The sequence below is a fragment of the Mobula birostris genome, chromosome 19 (assembly GCF_030028105.1).
Source record: "Mobula birostris isolate sMobBir1 chromosome 19, sMobBir1.hap1, whole genome shotgun sequence".
Taxonomy (NCBI): Eukaryota; Metazoa; Chordata; class Chondrichthyes; order Myliobatiformes; family Myliobatidae; genus Mobula; species Mobula birostris.
The window spans coordinates 42,522,579-42,545,535 of record NC_092388.1 but is presented as its reverse complement, the minus strand read 5'-3'; the positions used below and the strand labels follow the sequence as shown (position 1 = coordinate 42,545,535).

Sequence of the window (22,957 nt, the reverse complement as noted above, 5' to 3'; positions counted from 1 at the left end):
ACATCTATATTGTAATTTTCTCCATTGCAAACTCCTTTTTCCATTCGAATCCTACGTTATAAGCATAGATGAGCCCCAAGGGACAGGATGCATTTTATTGGCGATGACAAAGTGGCCCACTGCCGAGGATAACTTTAAACTCTGGAGATGGACAAGGCTCATATGAAAAAAACTGTCAATTTTTACTTTTTAGTTAATACTGTGGGGGACAATAAAATATGCATACAATGTCATTGGCGACTGCCTGCTAGCCGCCGATGGAGCAACAGCTCTCTACTGCTGTTCCTAATTTACTTACTTTTCTCTCCAACCTTTTGAAATACTATTGTTAGACAGCATATTATTTTAATATGACTACTAAAGCAGTTTTGGAAGCTATAACGAGTTCAATTCAAAAGCTTACCGAGGAGTCTCAACAGTTTAGAAAAGAAATCAGCGCTGAAATTAAACAAATAGGTACGAAACTAGAAGCTATTCAAGCAATTCTAACCAAACATGATAAGAAGATAAAGGAACGTGAAGATGTTATTACTTTACTGGACAGGAGAATGGATGATATGCAAAAGCTATATGTAAAGTTATATGTCATTGGTAGTCACAGCTAAGCCTGTCCTTTGTCATGGCATCTCTTGTCTGAGGTCAGGTGAACAGATGCCTCAGAGTGCAGCACTGCCTCACTCTTCCTCTGCAAGCCAGTTTCTCCGATATGTAAAGCTCGTGGATTCAAAAAGTTAAAAATGAGATTATCATCATATGCACAGGGCAATGAAGTGCTTACTTGCAGCAGCATTACAGGCAGATATCATCAGATAGACATCATTTGCAGGAAAAACAAGTTATACGTAACATTTTAGGACCGAGATGAGGAAAAACTTCTTCACACAAAGAGTGGTGAATCTGTGGAATACTCTGCCACAGGAAACAGCTGAGGCCAGTTCATTGACTATATTTAAGAGGGAGTTAGATAAGGCCCTTGTGGCTAAAGGGATCAGGGGGTATGGAGAGAAGGTGGGTATAGGGTTCTGAGTTGGATGATCAGCCATGATCGTACCGAATGGGGTGCAGACTCGAAGGGCCAAATGACCTACTCCTGCACCTATTTTCTATGTTTCTATTTATAAGAAAGAACACAATGGGAACACAAAAATGTCCATTTTACTGCAATGACTCAAGTGATCAGTGTGGCTGAACTGTAGTGATTATGATTTAGTGATTGATTCAAGAATCCAACTGTTGAAGGGAAGTAGCAGTTCTTGAACCTGCACCTCTTGCCTTATTGCAGTAGCGTGGCCGGTATGGTGGGAAGCAAGGTCTCCTGTAGATACTACGAATGGTGGGGAGGGATGTGCCTGTGATGTATTGTGCAGAATCCTCTAAACTCTGCAGCTTCTTACATTCCTGTGCATTTGAATTGCCATACCAGTCCATGCTGCAACCACTCAGGATACAAACCCTGGAGAAGTTTGTTAAAGAGTGTCCAGTGACAAGCCACACCTCCTTAAGAGATTAAAGACACTGGTGTTCTTTCTTCATGAAAGGGTTTCGGAAGTGGGATATCAGGAAAAACGGTGGAATTTGAGGGTCAGTGCTCTTGGGAATAGGGTGATGTTGAAGGAGTTCAGCAGGGCAACAGGGGTGAGTTAGTGGAAGCTAGTGGTTGAAGGATTACTTTAAGAAACTGGTTATTGCATCTGAGATTCCTCACAGTAATCAGAGAAAATGCTTCAGCATTACACTGGGATAGCTATCCACATGTCCTCAGACTGGAGATGTAGCAAAGGGAGAACTTAGATCTAGTTTGACCCAATTGACTCTGTGATGCCATATCCAAGTCTTACTGCATTACAGCATAGAAAGATTAAAAATAAAAACAGGCAAAATTTGTTGTTCCTTTCACATTTTGTGTTTATTTCACATTCTCCCCCCCCCCACATAAATTCTGAAGACTGAATTTTAATTCAAAGCTCAAATCTTTGGGTAATGATTTGTCAATTCTGTTACTTAAATGAATGGCCATAATGCAGGGGGTTCACTTGTAACTTGTTGATATGTACTTACCACAGACAATATGAAGCGCCTGAAATGTCTATATATGGGTAAATGGATCATCTCTTGAACAGGGTTAAAGTCTGGATCATTCAAATTTCTTAAAAACCATAAGACGCCAGGTCTCAACACCTAACAGAAAGTAACAACTTTAAATAGTAACAGCAATAAATGAAAGTCAAAAACTATAAGGTACAAAATATAATTTGAAAAATGTTGTTTTTGACTAAAAATACAACTTTTTAGCAGATTTCTTCATTACCAAATGGAAATTATCAAATTTCGTTGTACTGAAAATAATTGCATACATAAGTATCAAATTCACATTGTAGGCTTTTTTTAAAAGTACATTGAGAAAAACTAACTTAAATGTTGATTTTGATTTGCAAAAAAAATTGGATGCATTTGAAAGATGAACCAGTATTGTGATGTGCGAGAGGCTGACTGCTGTTAGAGAAATATTTTTAACCATCTTTAAGGACCAGGAACAAAACAAATATCTAAGGAAAAATCACAATTCCATCAGTATCTGATTTTAGATTAACTTACCTCCCTGAGTAGAAGAATGAAAGATGCAAAATAGAAGACATAGACCATTCCCACCAGCCAGTGCAGAAACATTGTGGTGCCAGGTGCAGACTGAAAACTCAGCTCGCGGTCTTTCAAGGTAGCATCAAACATTTCCTAGAGACCAGATTGGAATTAATAATATGTCATACTCAATAATTGAGTTACTAAAGCACACTGAAAGAATATATCAAATACCAACATCTTGAAAAGGTTTTCCCGTCATTTCTTTCTGAATGAGAAACACGCTATCTAAAGATCCCTAGTTCTTGACTCCAAGTTTGAAAAATCACACCAAGCATCTACTCTGTTAAACCTTTCAGATTTTTAGTTCTCAATGAGATGTCCTCATGTTTATACACTAGCAAATACAACACTAAATGTACATTGAACATTTAGTTTCTTCCTAAATACTTCGCATTTTCAAAGATTTTTAAAATAAGAATAATTCTCAAAGTCTCACACTGCTCATCAACTAGACCAGATTTCTATTCCATAATTTAAAAAACACTTACCAGTGAGCATATATCAAGCCACCATCCGCAGATAAGAGGGAACACACCAATTTCTACAACTACCAGCAGAGATACCTAAATGAAAATATTTTGTATTACCAACAATCTTCAGTAAGAAAACTCAGATAATTCCAAAATACATGCATAATCATTTTTTCTGTCATTTCCAATCACCATATTGAAATTAGAGTCTCTAACACAATGGCAAAAGACAAAAAAATGCAAACATACAAAGGTACACATCAACTGAATTTTTAACTTTGTATCATGCTTTACGTTGAGGCACGAAAGGAAGGCTAGATGACTCCCTACATAAAGATTCCGGGAAAAGCATCAGATCTCTCTCCATAATACTGCTGTTTCTATTCATTTGGAAGCCCAGAGACAGGACATCCATTGAGCATTCTCAAAATTATTTCAGTTGTGAACTTCCTCCAAAATGTACATTCAACACATTCTAAAATGAGAGTAGTCTGTTGTTTTGATTAATGACAGCAAGTAGTAATAATCCCATTTTAAATAACATATTTATATTTAATTTTAATCTAATAACCCTCAAAATTAGCAATGACAGAATTCATATTCTGCACAAGTCAAAACATTTCCAATATACAATTCAAGATCGAAGTATATTGAAGCAAATGCTTCCAGATATATATGCCAGTAATCTGCTTATTTTGAGAATGCACTTAACTTAATTTCAAATATAAAGCCACAGACAATTACAATCTTTAGGCCAAGGTTACAATACCTTAACAACAATATAGCAGACACCCAATAAACGCCGGGATCTCTGAAACTTCACCAGTGCAGCCAACCCCTGAGTTAAGTTAAGCAAGACAACCAAATATTTCATGATGTGAATATTCTACTGTTCACATCTTGTATCCCAGCAGCAATGGGAAGGACAAAAGGAGACAGTGGAATTAGGGCAACAATCTTAGTTTCATAACAATTATCAACCAAAACTTTAAAAAAAAACTCCTGGGCAGCTGTAGAAATTACTGAACAATACTAAAATAAGCACAGCAGGAATGTACTGTATTGGTAATTCAAAGAATTTCAGATGGGATCCTAAAGCTCCCCCATGTAATTGAGAGTACTAATCCCTATTTTAAGCAGCCAGATCCTCAGTGACAAAGAATTGTGAGACAATAGGACCTTGTGGGTCAACGTAGTCATTTTAGCAGATCAGACAAGACCTGCCAACAGCCAAAAATAACTTTAATGATCCTAGCAAAACCTTTCAAATGTTTCTGAGAATCTCGACATTTAGAAATAACAGAAGATTTGCATATGCCAAATCCATGCTTGATACTTAGATCAATAACAAGAGTGGGTAGCCTGTTCACACCTGAAAGCAAACTGCTTGGATGCTGGAAATCTGAAAAGGAATATAGACTGCTGGAAATGCTCAAGCCAGGTGGGTAATGTCTGTGAAAAATGAGGCGGAAATAATAATTCAGTTTGAGTTATCATCAGAACTTATATTTTTTTGGGAATAGGTCTGGGGTTTCTGGGCTAGGCAATAGCCCCAGGTGTCATGTGCCATGATTCACAGGCACAGAAAGGGAGGGAAATATTTGGAAGGAGCTGAGGGGTGGATTAAGAACCAAATGAGATGGCATGGAGGCAGAAGTAGGGAAACTGCAGGTGGCAAATGGAATTGGGCAGGATATAGTGGAATAGTGGATTAGCCGGGGGGGGGGGGGGGGGGACGAAGGGTTAGGTGATGTGAGGAAGGGAGACCTCAGAAAGATCATGAGTGAGATCATGTTTCGGAGCCTGTGTTTGTTCAGTCTCTGTGCTGAGGTTATATACATACGTTAACATTCGTTGGTGAGGATAGTCCATGTAGAAGACCCTGGTTTCTAAGGTTTTGAACCATCTTGCCATTTGACCAACAGCTCACAAATAGATATCAAGCAATGCGCACAAACAATGAATACAGCAAAACTAATTACACCAGGTGTAGAACTGAAGATACGTGCTGCAGAACTAACTACTTCTTTCCAGTTACCTGCATGAGTACAATCCCACAACACAATGGCTCAATGGCTATACCAGCAATACCTCCCAAACAGGAGATCCTCTCATGGACAGTGGCAGCAGATACACAAGTACCTCATCACCTGCACTTCCACACCATTGCCAATATTGCACACCATTCTGCCTTGGAAGTGCATCACCATCCTTCACAGTCACTGAGTCTACATCCTGAAACGGAGGGAACAGATTCATCGGAAAGGCTGTGCCAGTTTAAGGTTGCACATTGTCACCTTATTGAGGAAAATTAGAGACGGCTAATAAACGTTGACACTTCCAGTGATATCAAGATCCTAAAAATATAAAAAAACTCAAAAACCCTCAACCTGTTGTATGCTCTGTTGAAGCACCCAATTTGTTAGTCCAGGAAAGGAACCCAAATCACTGCAGCACTGGTGGGAACTTTAACTAGGTAGCTGATGAAATGATATTTTATGATGAATTCTTTGCTGATACTGGGAACTCAAAATAAATTTTCTTTGAGGAAACAAAAAGGATACATGACAGATTATTAAAGTCATAGCCAGCAACACATAGCCAACTATTGTTGTTATCAGGCCTTCAAAATGTGAGGCTTGAACCTGAAAAACACAATTGGTACAGTGGATTACCATCACTGAGTTGCATAAATATTTAATATTAAATTTAAAATACATTTCAATCTTTCTTGTTTGACAGACTGCTCATCTTTAAATGCAAAACACATTTTTCCTAACGCTAATTCGCTTTTAGGATGTTTATTTATGTTTGATACATTTTGATAAGCAATTTATTAAAATGTTAGCAAGAGAACTTTCCAGTAAAAAATCTGATAATCTGCAATCTGACCATTTGGAAACCTTGATGGTTTAACATCTGGCTCAACAGATGTTTATATTTTCCATTTACTGAGTTTCAGCTCTCATTCTCCACATTTACTCTCCGTAGTACTGGTTCCAAGATTTCCACCCATTTGTTGGGACACCAATTCCTATATTTCTGTTAAACTCACCGGGCTGTGAAGGCCAACCTTCATTAAAATTTACTAAGTTTCCTGTACTTCTTTTAAACTTACCAATTCACTGATATGTCTAATCATTTTTTAAAATTTAAGATCATTTAAATTAAGTTGTATTAATAAAACATTCATAGATTGGAAAATTTATGTCACCAAAAACCTCAAATTTGCAATTCAGATTTTTACTTCAAATTTTTATTTCAAATTAAAAAGTAGCACTGCAAAGCAATTCATTCGCAAAAAAGCAACACAGATCAAGTTATCATTTACTAATTACTTTCACCACTCTTAAACCATGTATACTAATAATTAAACTGATTCCTGAGACGTACATTAGTATGAATATAAATTACATTAATAAAAATAAGCAACAATGCAGAAAGCCAAAAGCCATCAGAATAGCCCTTTCCAAGTGAAAATAGGGATGACGATAAATGCTTGTCTGGCCATTGATGTGCACAGCTCATAACTGAATTAAAAAAAGATTAATCCTATTTTAGCAGATATTTTTCACACTCCTGCATATACAACTTAAACATTTCCAAAAATTAATGCTCATAATGGTAAAGGCACTATCAGTTGTTTAACTGGTAAAGAGCACTGGGGATCAGCACCATAAAGGGCTACCCCTCTCCCCATCCAAAAGGAAGATGGTCTCCAAAGGGAGGGGAGGGGGTGGACCTCTATGGCACTGATTCAGCATCTTCAATATTTTGCTTTTGGAAAATGATGGATTATCAAAAGTACATCACCAAACTCCAAAAGAATGGTAAATATATCAAGGTATTTTTGTTAAAATGGGTAACTAATTTCAAGAGGTTATTTAAGTAGGTATTCTTGATTACTCTGTATGTTTAACTGAAATAAAAACAATCAATTTGGTTCATATAATCAAATACATCAATACCACACAATACTGCTACATTATTACTAATTTGACTAACTTCATATAGAGTCTTCTAATAGGACACGCACCGTATCGTTGGTACTTACATACTCCTCAAAACCCAAACCAACTACTGAGAAGTGTCCGATGTGGTAAGGACAGAATGCTGAAATGTACAAAAGCAGTATTACAGAACAATGCACTGGGGTTTGTTCTTTCTATTCTTGTTCCAAAGAAGTTGTCTTCTTAAACTATTACAAAATGCAAGCTATTTTGAAACATTAAAGAGGAAGGAGGAATAATGGTGAATAAAATGTTCCAATCAACTTATTAAAAGGATACAAGTTTCACCTATCTGCTGGTTTGATAACATTTGTTTGGACAGCATTTGATTCAGCTAGATATAGCAACATTACAACAAACCCATCACAAGAAATTTCTTATCCTTGAATAATTAATGCTGAAGATACAACTTTTTAAATAAAGCATTTAATTTAAAAGCTAACATTCTTCCTTTCAGAGGAGCCAAGATTTTAGAATATTCATCTTATCAGTGGCAGGACTAATAGAATTGAGAATATTAAAAAAAAGGGGCTAATGCACTCCTTAAAGAGTATACAAAATTTGTCAAACAGTAATGGCAGATTCATCCTCACAATGAAATGCAAAAGAAACAAATTTGTATAACATTCATAAAATCACTTCACTAAAAGTATGGAGGGAAATCATTCATAGGCACTTGATTTAAAAAGTCAATGGAGGCACCTCTCATAAAACAAATTAATATGGGAACATTTAGTGCTTTTATTTCAACCTACAGCAAATTAGCCTTTTTGAACTAAGACATCACAAACTGGCGACTATTCTCCATTCCTTCGCTATAAAGTTGCAGAAAAACCATCAGCCACGATTCATATTTCTGAATTGTATGTACATTCCAATTCAATTAAAATTAAAACTAGTTTCAATGGACCAATAAGAAGGCATGCAGAAAGTTAGTTTCTTTGTAAAATTAAGAGACAGAAGTTGACCAGCATGCTTTTCATCTAAAGACTGTCTGATCTTCAAGTTGGGCATAATCTACCTAATCCAACATCACTTGATTTCCCTAATAACAAAAGAAAATCGATCAATCTGGTTCAAGTGAATCAGTGATTATTTCTCCACAGCTACTGATGGTAGAGAATGCCAAAGATTCATCACTGTGCAGAAATTTTTCATTTCAATCCTAAAGGGCCTCCACTTATTTTGAACCTGTGCTGCAACAGTTCTACATTCCTCAGCTAAGAGATCATTCTCCCTGTATCTTCCTTAGGAATTATATACATTTTGATGCGATCTTACTGGACAAAATGCACAAAAAATTGTTTGACATTTGTGGAACACTTCTCCAGTAAACTAAACCAAATTCCCATTGGGAACTTGCTAGAAAACAAAACAAAATGGTCCACATGGTCAAGCATATCAGTCCTAGTTGTATCATTACTTGACATCATATGCTTTCCTAGCAGTTATACTGTAGAATTAGCTCACGGACCCTGAGATGAATTGGACTTGTCACGGGATCTGCAATGACATTGACTTCAAAAGTAGGTTCTTCTTAAAAAATTGGACTTTGCTTAATGTCATAATTATTTTAAAGCATGTTGTTGTTCATTTAGTAATTTAAATAATTGTAAATCTGACTAATTTTCACAATTTAAAATCCCCAACCATCTGCAGGGAAAAATAGGGGCAGCGATTTTTCAGTTGTCAAAACTAGCAGCAAGTCTTGGATTTACCACTTCTCTACCGTCGTCACAGAACTCCATAATATGTTGAGTTAACCAGATAAGAAAAAAGGCACAGAATGACCAAGAGGAATAATGGCAAGATGACACCTAGGCTAATTTATATACTTACTCAGAACATGACCCAGATATTATTAACCAATAACACCACCTCATTAACCATGTTCTGTATTTTGCTAATTTTTGAAAACAATGGAACATGAAAATTGGAAGCTGGAGAAGTTAAAATGATTCTCCTTTGTCTATGATGTATTCTTGAGTTGTTAGTGGGATAGTTCAATTAATTTCAAAGTTAAATCAGTTGCTAAAGAAGTTGAGCTTATCAATCATTCCATTATGGAATTCAGATTTCAATTTAAGCTACAACTCAGCCAGCAGCTCATCTGGATCTTGTAAAGCAAGAGTTCTTTAGTATACATGTGCCTCTGCAAATTATGATAGCAATTGAAAGCAATAATTCAACTTCTGGAAGAATCGTAAATTACTTTTGGTATGTTACAAATACTAACCTTAAAGCAGTTTAATAAAATGTATGCATGAAAATATACAGCATATGCAATAACATCTTAAAGATTTTATCATTATATTGAATAGTAATTCAGGAGGTACTTACCAAACACAAGAATAAAAAGCGTATTTAAAGAAACTACCCAGAAGACATGTTCCTGTCAGAAAAATAAAATCATCAGTTAATAGATCAACAATCACTATAGTTCTAAGGATTTTAAAAATATATTTACCCTTCTTAAAAACAAAATAATAAGATCCATTATTGATCAGTATCAACATGCATCTAAAATGTATGCACATATGCATTTTTTGGCAAATCAAACAGATATTCACTAAATTTCTTGTTCAAAATATGAACTGCCACAAAATTAATAGCAGAGTTAAATACTGAAATTTGTTTTAGCTAAATATCACAGTGCAAAGTAAGTTAATTTAGGTATGACTGATTTCATTTCACACAAAGCAGCAACTATTTAAGCTTACCAAGAATACAAGGGAACCATCCAATCCAAGCATCTGTGAAACAGAAGAGGAAAAGTTTAAATATCCAGCACATCAATCAATACTGCTCTGAACCTTTGAATTTCACACCTCTTCCCCAAAATATTTATATTCAACTACTTCAAATTAAAGTTCAACACCATGTCCCCATCGTGAGAGATGGAAAGGGCAATGCCAGCCAACAGGGCTCTGGTGAAGCTGTACAGGCCAATCGCCTGTGTACAGTCAATACAATAGATTACAGAAACATTGATGAAATCCAACACGGGTGACTTTGGACGATGGAGACAGGAGATCATCAACGGTCTCTGCTCCACCAGGAGGTAAGGGCCCAAGAAGAAGAGAACTTCAAGTTAATAAATGACAAAACATGGGATGATCTGAATTAAGAAACTTTGAATTAACATTAATGAAAATCATACTTTTGAATCTATCATTATTTGTTTGTTTATTGAGATACAGCGCAGAGTAGTCCCTTCAAGCCACACCACCCAGCAAGCCCCGACTTAGTGCTAGCCTAATCACAGGACAATTTACAATGACCAATTAGCCTACCGACCACTAACATCTTCAGACTGTGGGAGGAGACTGGAGCACCTGGAGAGAACATACAAACTCCTTGCAAACAGTGGTGGAAAATGAACCAGGTCACTGGTAAAGCATTGTGATAATCACTATGCTACAGTACCGCCCCTATATTATATTGAATGGAGAATTCCTCAAAGAACCCAAAATAAAATGGATACTAGTTAGAGCTTTAGGTATTCAACGAAACTCCATAAGGTTAGTTCCTTTAATTTACTGATTATCCATTACCCATTAAAAAAAACACCTGCCTGCAATGCATCGTTGACTAGAGGCCATCATGAAGCATCTCATTTTTTCATCTCATAAGGAACTTTAATGTATAACTATAGCTATATAGTTTATTTAATTATGATTGTTTTATAGTTTAGTTAAATGTCTTATCATTACTGCAGTTATGTTGAGTATTGCTGAAACAGCACCTGGTGTTTTGGTCTTCTCAAAAAGGACAAGCGTGCTATACAGGGAGTGCAGCAAGATTTGCCAGATTAGTTCCTGGGATGGCTGATGTGGCACAAGATGAGATTGAATAAACTAAGGCTCTGTTTCTTAAGAGCTTAGAAGAAGCAGAGTAGATGTGGAGAGAATGTTTCCATTGGCTGAAGAATCTAAAACTAGGGGCACAGGTTCAAAATAAAGGGAGTCCATTTAGGATAGTAATGAGGAGAAATTTCTTCAGAAAGTGTGAAGGAATTTCCTATTGTAGACTGTGGGGGACCATTGATTGCATTTAAAATTGATAGAGAATTTTTTATTATTAATGGCATTAACAGATGTACAAATAGGGACGGTTAAGTGTTGAGAATGAAAATAAACCAATCTTTATTACATGAGAAGCAGACTTGAAGGATAAATAAAACTATTCCTGCCTCTACTTGTTATGTTTTTATGATGAAGTACTACTTTCTTCAGACCTTCTGAACAGATAAAATGGATCCAGCTCTATTTATAGAGAAAGACATCCATCCTGGTTCTTCAAGGCAGATTTTAACCGGCCACCCATAATAAATGTTTTAGTATAATGAATTTTTAATTTAATGAATACTTGTTTTATTCTTTTTTTGAATAAAAATGACTGAAATTATAACTTCTAAAAACTAAATATGAGAAACTATAAAACTACGTACACGTTCCCATGTAAGTTCTTCTGCAGCCCTATCCCATTCTAGTGCATTCCAGTTCATGTCATCTGAAAAGAGAAATACAATCTTAATTCCTCATTTATACAAAAATCACTTGTATAATGATGTTTCTTTTATAGTTCTCTGGTATAAAATCCTTCCTTAACAATTATTCTAACAGAATGGTAGAGTTTAATAAAGATTAAGAGTAGGCATATTAAAGTACCAAAACTTATGCTATATTCATTTTGTCAAAAATCAGAGGACGATATGCCCTCCTAATGTGGGGAGAGGGGAACAGGGCTGATAGTTCATGTGTAAAGATTCACAATTACAAACAATTAAAATAGATTCTAAAATTGATACTAGGAAAAGATATTATTTATCCTGAATACATGCTAATTGATGAGAGCAACGAACTGGAATAAATCCAGGATACAGACCAGGAGATAAAGGCTGTTGAAGCACCTGACAATACATAGATAACAAACACAATATTAGATGTATAGGTCAAGATAGAACCTTTATTTCCCCACAAAAAATCCTCTGGCTTAATCTTGGTTGACTCATATAGAAAGAACATGAAGAGCATAGCAAGAGTCCAGAACTATTCATGAGAATGGTAACTGGGATGAGGGACTACAGTTTCAAGCTTCAATTAAAAAGGCTGGGACTGTTTTTGTTTTTAGTAGTAGTGTAGTTAGAATCTGGAATGCACTGCTTATACAGGTGATGTACACAAATTCCACTGTAATCTTCAAGAGGGAATAGAATAAATAAATGGTGGGGAAAAATTTCCAAGGATTCAGTGGGGGAGGAGGGAATGCATTTAGTGGTTTGCTCTGGTAGACAGCTAGCCAAAGTCTCCTCCTGTGCTGTAAAACATTTAATGATCCAATGATTGTGCACTTAAAACACAAAAGTGAGACTCACTGGTTTTTGATTATTGATTACATGAATAAACTCAAAAAGGCTGCCGCCTGATTAATCTTTTGTGAACATGTGAGGAAAAAATTTTGCAATAGCTCCATAAGCAATAAAAGGACTCACACTCAGCTTTGATCCAGTCAGGTCATAAATTTACCATTCATACCTTGAGCACCATTGTTGGCATCAGCGCCATCTTCAACCACTGCATCATCGTCGTCCTCATTCTCATCATCCTCGTTTTCACCTTCATCTGCACGAACGTTGGCATTCTCCGCCACTACAGGAGCCGCTGCCGCATCTCCATCTGGCTCTTCAGCTTGCTGAGGATTCTGGGGATTCTCCGCTGGAGCATTTGGTGCAGCTTGAGGCTGACAGATCAATATTATTGATGAATTACACTGATAAAACTTTAATTCTTAAAAAAACAAAAACTTTCAGAGGGACAGTATAGAGGGAAAGGGAAAATGTTGGTGCAAGGATTTACATCCCTGGTCAGTCTCTAGTTGTAGCTAGAGGGAAATTACTTGCTCCATTCGCTGCAACAACTTTGTTACTTGGGGACACCATCCTTCATGCAGTGGTAAAAATAAGAAAAAAAAATAAAAACAGAACTAAATTACTGGTTACTCTCAAAATATGACGATGACTAATGCTAATAGCAGCATACATGCTTCTGCCTACAATTTATAATTATCCAGCTTGGGTTAGCATGCAGAGCAATCCATATCTAAAATACTTTGCAAAATGCATTGATATAAAAATCATATACACTAATAGCTTTGCACCTTTTAGAACAGCAACAGGGAAGATGAAAGTATATGGACAAGAGTGAGTGGGGTGAAAAAAAATAAACAAAATTCCATTAAGTTTCTAATCTTTTTTGTTATTCTTGTAAATAACTTTTTAAGGGGAATTAACAGTCCCTACCTCATTCGGTTGCCCCACTCCATTGGGTGGTTGAGCATGATTTTGTTCTAGCCACTGTGGAGCTCCACCATGTACAATCTGTTCTCGTAACCAGACAAGGCTAATGAATGCACATAGTGTGCACATTACCACAAAACAACCCTGCAAAGAGTCTGCCAGCAAATTCTCTCTGTAAATAATCAAGCATAAAGATACAGAATCAGTTTTATAATTAAACATTTTGAAATCTTAAGTCCAACTATTTAAAGGCCAAATAACCAAACTGCTGGAATTTATCACTACACCTTGAGTGTAAATTGCAAATATTCATTTAACTAATCAACTTTTAAGCAATATTGGGCCTTGTTGAATAATACTTCATTTCACAGTAATGAAAACAGAAAATTATGGAGACATGCAAGTCGGATTTGGATCATTCTAATCCAATTCATTACTTCATCAAGAGAAAGACGTGAACTTACGTGGATAACATATCCAGTGGCAATGTCAACAGTGAGCTCACAGAGCCAGTAAACAAACATTTGTAGATACGACCTAAATGAAAAACAGGAAGAGTCAAGGAAAGATCACGTACAGCCACTCAAATGGATATTTTTTCTAATCTTATGTTTTACACCCATGACTACATTTTTTTAAATATAAAAAGATGTAGATTGAGCATTATATAACTTAGACAGCTCATACATTTCTTGATGACTGTTATTTTACACATTACAAAATATTTTAGAAACCTCAACATAATTAATGCCACATTTTTACAAAATAAAGAGGTAAAGTATGTAAAATAAGCACAACTGATGCCTGGCTAAACTTTAAAATATACAACATGTATGGTACAGGAACAGGCCCTTCGGTCCACAATGTTGTGCAGAACTGATTCAGTAATCAAGTGCCCAACTTAACTAATCCCTTCTGCCTACCCAATGCCGATATCCTTGCATTCTCTGCACATTCAAGAGCCTTTTGAATGTCTTTTATTGGATTTGCCTCCATCACTACCACAGGTAGTGTATTCCAGGCACTAACCACTGTATTTAAAAAAAAAACTCACTTCATAAACCTCCTTTGAACTTATCCACACTCAGCTTAAATGTATGCCCTCTGTTACTGCACATTTCAACCCTGGGAAAAAGATACTGACTACGCCTCTCAGAATTTTATGAAACCCTTATCAGATCTTCCTTCAGACACTGCTGCTCCAGAGAGGACAACCTAAGTTTGTCCAACTGCTCCTTACAACACATGCCCTCTAATCCAGGCACATCATGCATAATAAAGCTGGTAAGCCTCCTCTTTACCCTCTCCAGAAATATGTAATAATCAGATGCAGCCCATCATTTTATAAAGCTGTAATATAACTACCCAACCCTTGAACTCAGAGGTTACATCCACACTGGACCGGATAAATCCGTAACCGAAGCTTTTTCTCTTCATTTTGACTCTCCGTCCACACTGAAATGGTGTTTTCCTCCCCCGAAAACAGAGCTTTTCTGAAACGCTCTCCAGAGTGTTTAAATCTGAAGACACTGGTTGGGCGGTGTAGTGTGTACGGGGTAACCGGACCTTTTTAAAAACGCTGTCATGATGTGCCGGAACAGATGGTGGCGGCAGCGCGGCATTTCATTGCTTTCTTGAACGCATATAGCGTTCTTTATAGCGGTCGAGGATGTCATTGTATTTGGTTTGGCACGACTCCCAGTCCACGTTCTCCACTGCTTTGCTGACTTTGTAGTCGTTTGTAACTCGCAGAAGCAGCTCAACTTCATCGTCTGTCCAAACGAAGAAGTCCGGTCTGCTTTTTTCAGTGGAGGTTTTCTTTGTATTCCTCGAAGACATTGTTGAAAACTTTCTTTCACTGTGGTTGTAGGTATTCTAGGCTTTGACCAATGGAAATAGCACAACTCTGCCACGGAAACGGAAATAGTACAGTCAGCCCTCCTTATCCACAAGTTCCGCATGTGCGAATGCAACCAACCGCGAATCGGGAAAACCCCGGAAGTTCTCACTCCATCACTCGTTGTTCGAGCATTGTTCGCCTCACGTCTCGTTCGTTTGCTACTTTGTTTCAGTGAAAAAATGGATCTTAAAAAGCAATTACATGGTCAAAGCAATTCCTCGAAGGCTAAAAGGGAGCGTAAAGTATTATCTCTCACTGAGAAATTAGAAGTATTAGATCTTTTGAAAAGTGGAATGTCACATTCCAAAGTGGGCCGTAAGGTAGGTAAGAACGAATCGAGCATTTGTACAATAAAGCAGAAAGAAGCTGAAATTTGTGAAAGTGTTAGTGCTAGGGATGGCTGGCTGGCTATGTTAAAGCGCTACAGCCTCAAGAACTTAAAGATCACGGGAGAATCGGCATCAGCGTTCCCAGAAGAGCTACGATGGTTGTGTCTGTACTGAACACGCACAGACTTTTTTTCTTGTCATTATTCCCTAAACAATACAGTATAACAACTATTTACATTGTATTAGGTATTATAAGTCAACGGAACAGAAACACTGAGGGTGGCGGGTCCTGTGCTGCTCTGGGTCCTAAAGTCCACCCGCACTGAGACAGGTTAAATAAGGGACTTGAGTGTCCGCGTTTTTTGGTATCCACGGTGGGTCTCGGATCCAATCCCTCGCAGATAAGGAGGGCCAACTGTACACCGTTTCCTCTTCACTTGCTTTCTGTAGATGTGTCCTGCGCATGCCCAGTAGGAGGGGATTCTCCCAAATATGTGGACGGAGGTATTTTCAAAAATGCCTGGTGTGGACGTTTTTAACGTGAAACCGGTGCTTTCAAAACTATCCGGTCCAGTGTGGACATAGCCTTAGTTCCTCCACTAATAAAGGCAAGCATTCCATATGCCTTCTTTATCACCTAATTAACCAGCGTAGTCATTATCAGGGAATGATGAACTTGGTTCCCAAGATCTCTCTGCTCATCAACATAGTTAAAAGTCTTGCCATTAACAGTGTACTGTCCCTTTTCATTTAATCTCTCAAAGTGCAAAACTTTGCATTTGGCTGGGTTAAACTCCATCTGATATTTCTCCACCCATATTTCCAGCAGATCTCTATCTCATTTTGTCCTTTGCCAGTGTTCTTCTATACTGTCCACACCACCAATCTTCAATCAATATATACCATAAAATCATTTTGTGTTGTTGGAAAACATTTTATTATGCGTGCGAAGGACAGGATTTTTGATTCTGCGGATAACATCAAACACTGAATGAAAATATTGGAAAACTGATACTGTCCACTCACTTCCAAACAGTAATTAGCTGCAAGCTATGCTAAAGATTCTGTGCTAATGACTCACTTGATTGAGCAAATCAACTACATTCACCTAGGAACACACATCAAAGTTGCTGGTGAACGCAGCAGGCCAGGCAGCATCTGTAGGAAGAGGTGCAGTCGACGTTTCAGGCTGAGACCCTTCGTTAGTCCTGACGAAGGGTCTCGGCCTGAAACGTCGACTGCACCTCTTCCTACAGATGCTGCCTGGCCTGCTGCGTTCACCAGCAACTTTGATGTGTGTTGCTTGAATTTCCAGCATCTGCAGAATTCCTGTTGTTTACATTCACCTAGGACTCCTTACAAGTGATAAAGGGGGAATGCAGCTCATTAAAAAAAGGGTGTGACATTGCTTCTCACATCAACCCATAAGAATTTTGTGATATCGGAGGGTTCTGTCAGTGCACAATACCAAGCTACAAAGAGTGAAGTATTCTGCCTGCAAGTTGTAAATAACATGTTTTTCCTCTAACTTCCCTGTTAATTATTTACCACTGGTTGCGTCTAAGTGCAGTAGTCCTGTTCTACAACTAGTAGCTACTGTCAACTTTTCCTCATTTTATGGTTCTTTACTACTATAATCCTGTGTCAAGCTTCAGCTGGATGTCTGAACCCGGACAAGCTTGGATTTTGCAGAAACATCCTGGTGAAAGTAACACACAAGGTTGCTGGTGAACGCAGCAGGTCAGGCAGCATCTCTAGGAAGAGGTACAGTCGACGTTTCGGGCCGAGACCCTTCATCAGGACTAACTGAAGGAAGAGCTAGTAAGAGATTTGAGAGTGGGAGGGGGAGGGGGAGATCCGAACTGATAGGAGAAGACAGGAAGGGGAGGGATGGAGCCAAGAGCTGGACAGGTGATTGGCAAAAGGGATATGAGAGGATCATGGGACAGGAGGCCCAGGGAGAAATAAGAAGGGGGGGGGGAACCCAGAGGATGGGCAAGGGGTATAGTGAGAGGGACAGAGGGAGAAAAGGGAGAGAGAAAAAAAGAATGTGTGTATATAAATAAATAACGAGGGGGAGGTGAGGCATTAGCGGAAGTTTGAGAAGTCAATGTTCATGCCATCAGGTTGGAGGCTATCCAGACGGAATACAAGGTGTTGTTCCTTCAATCTGAGTGTGGCTTCATCTTTACAGTAGAGGAGGCCGTGGATAGACATATCAGAATGGGAATGGGGCGTGGACTTAAAATGTGTGGCCACTGGGAGATCCTGCTTTCTCTGGCGGACAGAGCGTAGGTGTTCAGCGAAACGATCTCCCAGTCTGCGTCGGGTCTCGTCAATATATAAAAGGCCACTTTCTGGTGTAAGTGCTAGATTTCACCTTACACTGCATACACATTAGCCTGCATGACTAAAGGCAACATCTAGATTTCTATCTACTCCATGCAGATATTCTCATATTATCGTGATGTGTTTATGTTATTTTCCTGACTGCAGTGAACTCCACAGAGTGAGAGAGCTTAAGTTTTCAGCAAATTCTGCAGAAACTGGTAAAGAATTCCTGAGAGACTGTGCCTGGTTAAACCTGATGCATGATCAGCAGTTCAAATTATTTCATGGAAAGGAATGGCTGACAATAGCTAAATAGCAACTAGCTTAGATTTACTTCATTTAAAAATTACTTCAACTGAAATTATTTTAAGAGTTCTGACACACAAGTCATAAGACATAACAAGGAGCAGAATCAGGCCATTCACCAGCTTTCTTTTCAATTTTGTCTCCATGTTGCCTGAAGTTAAAGTCTTATTACTTTCTAAACTTTATCTTATTCTTTATTCTGGAGAATTCAGTAACCTCTCTTGCACACTCCTTCACTTTTACTTTATCTATACTTTTCATAGCTGTTGAACACCCCCTTACTATGCTAGTTATGAGATTCGTAACGACCCTAGTCACAGCATAGTCCAGGTGGAGCCCATCCCATTGGAACAGCTACTGTACCTCCTTCCCCATTATTACTGCCAATGTCCCACAAACTCAAACACTCCTCGCCCACACTAATTATTAATAATTATTATTTTTTAAAATTGCTTTGACAGCTATTTAAGCCAGGGATTTAACCTTGCATAACATCAAATACAGAATCAAGAGATTGGAAATGATATGATTCCATCCCCATTGATTACACCTAATGATAAGATAATGATGGGAAGTACGAGGGGTGATTGATAAGTTTGTGGCCTAAGGTAGAAGGAGATGAGTTACTAACTTCAAACTTTCTGCATAATCACTCAAAGAGTTGAACTGCATGTGCATGTAACGAAGGCTGTATAACTCATCACCTTCTACCTTAGACCACGAACTTATCAATCACCCATGCTGTGGACACTTTCTGGAGGTCCAAGATCTGTATCTCCACGACCGCTGGACTAAGTGTGCACATGTAGGAGGGGACTATGTTGAAAAATAAACATGGTAGGTTTTCTAAAATTGACTCCTTCTACCTTAGGCCACTAACTTATCAATCACCCCTTGTAAAAAAAAAAAGAGCAAAAAAAAAGGTTTACTCAAATGGGAACCAAGGAGGGGGAACTGAGCACTGACAAGCCTTTTGCTATTTAAAAAAAGACAGGTTTCCAAGTGGCAAATCCAGAGAAATCAGGCCTGTCAAGGAAAAAGCAATCTAAAATGTTTTTTTTAAAAATACTTAAAGTAGAAACTAATATACCTTGTGTATATATGAGCAAGTTATACAGAATTAAATGCATTTTGATTTTTCCATAGTTTAAAGGAATACTAGAAAATAGAACAGTACAGTATAGGTCCTTTGGTCCACAATGTTGTACCAATCTCTTAACCTACTCCAAGATCATTCTAACCCTTCTCTCCCACATAACCTTGCATTTTTCTTTCATCCATGTTCCTATCTGAGTCTTTTAAATGTCCCTAATGTATCTGCCCCTGCTACCACCACTTCTAGAAGTGAATTCCATGCACTCACTATTCTGAGTAAAAAAAACCACCGAGATCCACCCCCTTATGCTCTTCTCCAATAACCTTAAAAGCATGTCCTCTCGTAAAAGCCATTTCTACCATGGCTGCCCATTCAATCTATGCCTATCATTTTATACACTCCTATCAAGACATCTCTCATCCTCCTTCACTCCAAAAAGGAAAGATTAAGCAAGCCAGGGCTTTTCTCATAAGACATGCTCTCTAATATGGACAGCATCCTGATAAATCTCCCTTGCACATGCTCTAAAGTTTACACATCTATCCTATAATGAGACAATAATACTGAGCACAATATTCCAAATTCGGTCAAACAGGAGTTTTATAGAGCTGCAACTTTATCTCATGGTTCTTGAGCTCAATCCCCCAGCTAATGAAGGCCAAGACACCATACATCTTCTTAACCACCCTATCAACTTGCATGGCAACTTTAAAGGACCTATCGACGTAGATCCCAAGATCCCTCTGTTCATGCACACGGTTATGAATCGCGCCTGAACCTTACACTCTGACTTCAAGTTCGACCTTTCAAAGTATATCACTTCACATCTTTCTAGATTAAGTTTAATCTGTCTCTCCTCAACCCAGCTCTGCATCATATTAATGTCTCATTGTAACCTATGACAACCTACCACTCTATCAACAACACCATGGACCTTCAGGTCATTTGCAAACTTACTCACCTAAGTCATTTATAAACATCACAAAGAGCAGGGGACCCAGGGAGAGCCATGTGGAACACTAGACACTAACCTCCAGATAAAATACATTCCATCTACTGCCATTCTAAGCCTTATGTGGGCAAGCCAACTTTGAATCCGAACAGCAAAGTTTCCATTGATCCCATGCCTCATGATTTTCTAAGTGAGCGTAAGATGGGGAACCTTGCCAAGTGCCTTACCAAAGTTCATATTGACCACATCCACCACTCTACCTCCACCCCACCAGGGATAGGGTTCCTCTTGTCCTCACCTACGATCCCACCAGCCTCTGCATCCAGCACATAATTCTCTGTAATTTCTGCCATCTCCAGCAGGATCCCACCACCAAGCACTTCTCTCCCCCGCCCCCCCCCCCCAACTTTCTGCCTTCCGCAGGGATCGCTCCCTATGCAAGTCTGTTGGAGACATCTACTGCATCCTGGGCTCCCGGTGAGGCCCTTTGTATATTGGTGAGAGCCAACGCAGACTGGGAGACCACTTCACGGAGCACCTACGCTCCATCCGCCAGAAAAAGTGGGATCGCCCAGTGGCCACCCATTTTAATTCCACTTCCCATTCTGCCATTTCCATCCGTTGCCTCCTCTACTGTCACGATTAGGCCACACTCAGGTTGGAGCAGCAACATCTTGCATTCCACCTGGTAGCCTCCAACCTGATTGCATGAACATCAGTTTCTTAGTTAATGCTCCCCCTTCTCTTTTCCCCATCCCCTTTCCCTCTCTCACCTCATCTCCTTGCATCCCTCTGGTGCTCCTTCCCCCTTTTCTTTCTTCCTTGGCCTATCCTCTCCTATCAGGCTCCCCCTTCTCCAGCACTGTATCTCTTTCATCAACTTTCCAGCTCTTTACTTCACCCCTCCTCCCCTTCCAGTTTCACCGATCACCTTGTGTTTCTCCCTTCTAACTCTGACTCCTCATCTTTTTCCTCCAGTCCTGCTGAAGGGTCTCGGCCCAAAACATCCACTGTATTTTTTTCTGCATACGTTGCCTGGCCTGCTGTGCTCCTCCAGCATTGTGTGTGTGTTGTTTGGATTTCCAGTACCTGCAGATTTTCTCTTTGTCACCACTCTACCTTGATTAATTTTTGTCACTTCCTTGAAAAAGTCAATCAGATTCTTGCAGCACAACCTGACCTGCACAAATCCATGCTAACTGTGCATGACGGTGCTGCCACACACAGCTCCAATCTGCTGATCAAATTCGCAGATGCCATGACATTGATTGGCCTTATTTCTGGCGGTAATGAGACAGCCTACAGAGGAGAGGTAGACATCCTGACACAATGATGCCAAGGTAACAAGTTCTCCCTCAATGTCCAAAAAACTAGAGAGCTGATTGTGAACTACAGGAAAAACAGAGACAGGCTTGCCCCAATCAACGTCAATTGGTCTGCAGTTGAGAGGGCGAGTAGTTTCAAGTTCCTCGGTATACATATCACCAAAGATCTCACCTGGACTGAACACACTGGCAGTGTGGCAAAAAAAGCACAACAGCATCTCTTCCACCTCTCAGGAGACTGAAGTAGTTTGGCATGAGCCCCCAGATCCTCAAGACCTTCTACAGGGGCACCATTGAGAGCATCCTGACTATCTGAACTGCACCAACATTGATCGCTTGGCACTGCAGAGAGTGGTAGGGATAGCCCATCACACCTGTGCACATGAACTTCCCTCCACTTAGGACATTTAGAGCAGCTGGTACAGAAAGAAGGCTTGGAACATCATCCAGGACACCAGTCACACCAACCATAATCTGTTTCAGCTGCTTCCATCTGGCAGACAGTACCATAGCATTAAAGCCAGGACCAACAGCTATGGGACAGCTTCTTTCTACAACCTGTTAAACTTATAAATTCACATGTCTGTACATTGCAACCAAGACATAACGCAAGGAATTTTACTCTCTCTTCATGGTTGGTACAGACTCAATAGCTTGAAGGGCCTGATTCTTTGTTGTATGACTCTGAGGCAGAGTGGGATAAGTTACTTCCTCCAAAGCTGAACAACTGCATAAAAATATGGATCTTCCTCAACACATTTTAATTGGCAGCATCTTAATTTTGAGCTTACAATTTGAAAATAGTTCAGTACGAGGGCTAAAGTAAACAAATCATGACAATAGAAAAGTAAAAGAAAAGGCATTGCATGATTTTTCTAAAACTTGAAATGATAATAATTCGGGACCACCAAGCATAGGGATGTACTTACATGCTGTAAGAGGTACAACTCCCAGCCATGCAAAGGCCACCAATGTGTAATGGAACCAGTATCTTATTGCTGTACCAATACTTGTAACCAGTCCTGCAAAAATATCCTGAATTGGTAGTCTAGATGGCATATCTGGAGAATAAACTGGAAAAAGAAAAATGTTTTGAGAATATCAATTTGGCATAGTGCAAAAAGGGCTCATTTTAAATTATATATTTTTAGGCAATTTGCAAAAAATGAAGTTTATGCAACATTCAACATGGCAACATACTGAAAATATACCTCGATACTTGCCACAAACATTTTCGAAAATAATTAGCCTAACTTAATTTGTAGAGGCATGAACATGTGATTATAGCATCAGAAAGCCA

At 38.7% G+C, this 22,957-nt stretch overlaps 1 protein-coding gene across 2 annotated transcripts in view; it reads right to left on the bottom strand.

Moving 5' to 3' along the window:
* marchf6 (membrane-associated ring finger (C3HC4) 6) overlaps positions 1–22,957 on the bottom strand; it is a 77,811-nt gene that overhangs the window by 23,011 nt on the left and 31,843 nt on the right. The window contains exons 4-16 of one of the 2 annotated variants that reach the window (XM_072283512.1): positions 22,587–22,730; positions 13,883–13,955; positions 13,422–13,590; positions 12,658–12,862; positions 11,571–11,632; positions 9,841–9,873; positions 9,461–9,512; positions 7,147–7,223; positions 5,675–5,755; positions 3,880–3,948; positions 3,129–3,203; positions 2,596–2,730; positions 2,059–2,178 (exon numbers count right to left, since the gene is read on the bottom strand). In XM_072283512.1, coding sequence (XP_072139613.1) covers positions 2,059–2,178; positions 2,596–2,730; positions 3,129–3,203; positions 3,880–3,948; positions 5,675–5,755; positions 7,147–7,223; positions 9,461–9,512; positions 9,841–9,873; positions 11,571–11,632; positions 12,658–12,862; positions 13,422–13,590; positions 13,883–13,955; positions 22,587–22,730 — 1,295 coding nt within the window. The remainder of the gene's footprint in view (positions 1–2,058; positions 2,179–2,595; positions 2,731–3,128; positions 3,204–3,879; positions 3,949–5,674; positions 5,756–7,146; positions 7,224–9,460; positions 9,513–9,840; positions 9,874–11,570; positions 11,633–12,657; positions 12,863–13,421; positions 13,591–13,882; positions 13,956–22,586; positions 22,731–22,957) is intronic. The other variant, XM_072283513.1, reaches the window with a different exon arrangement.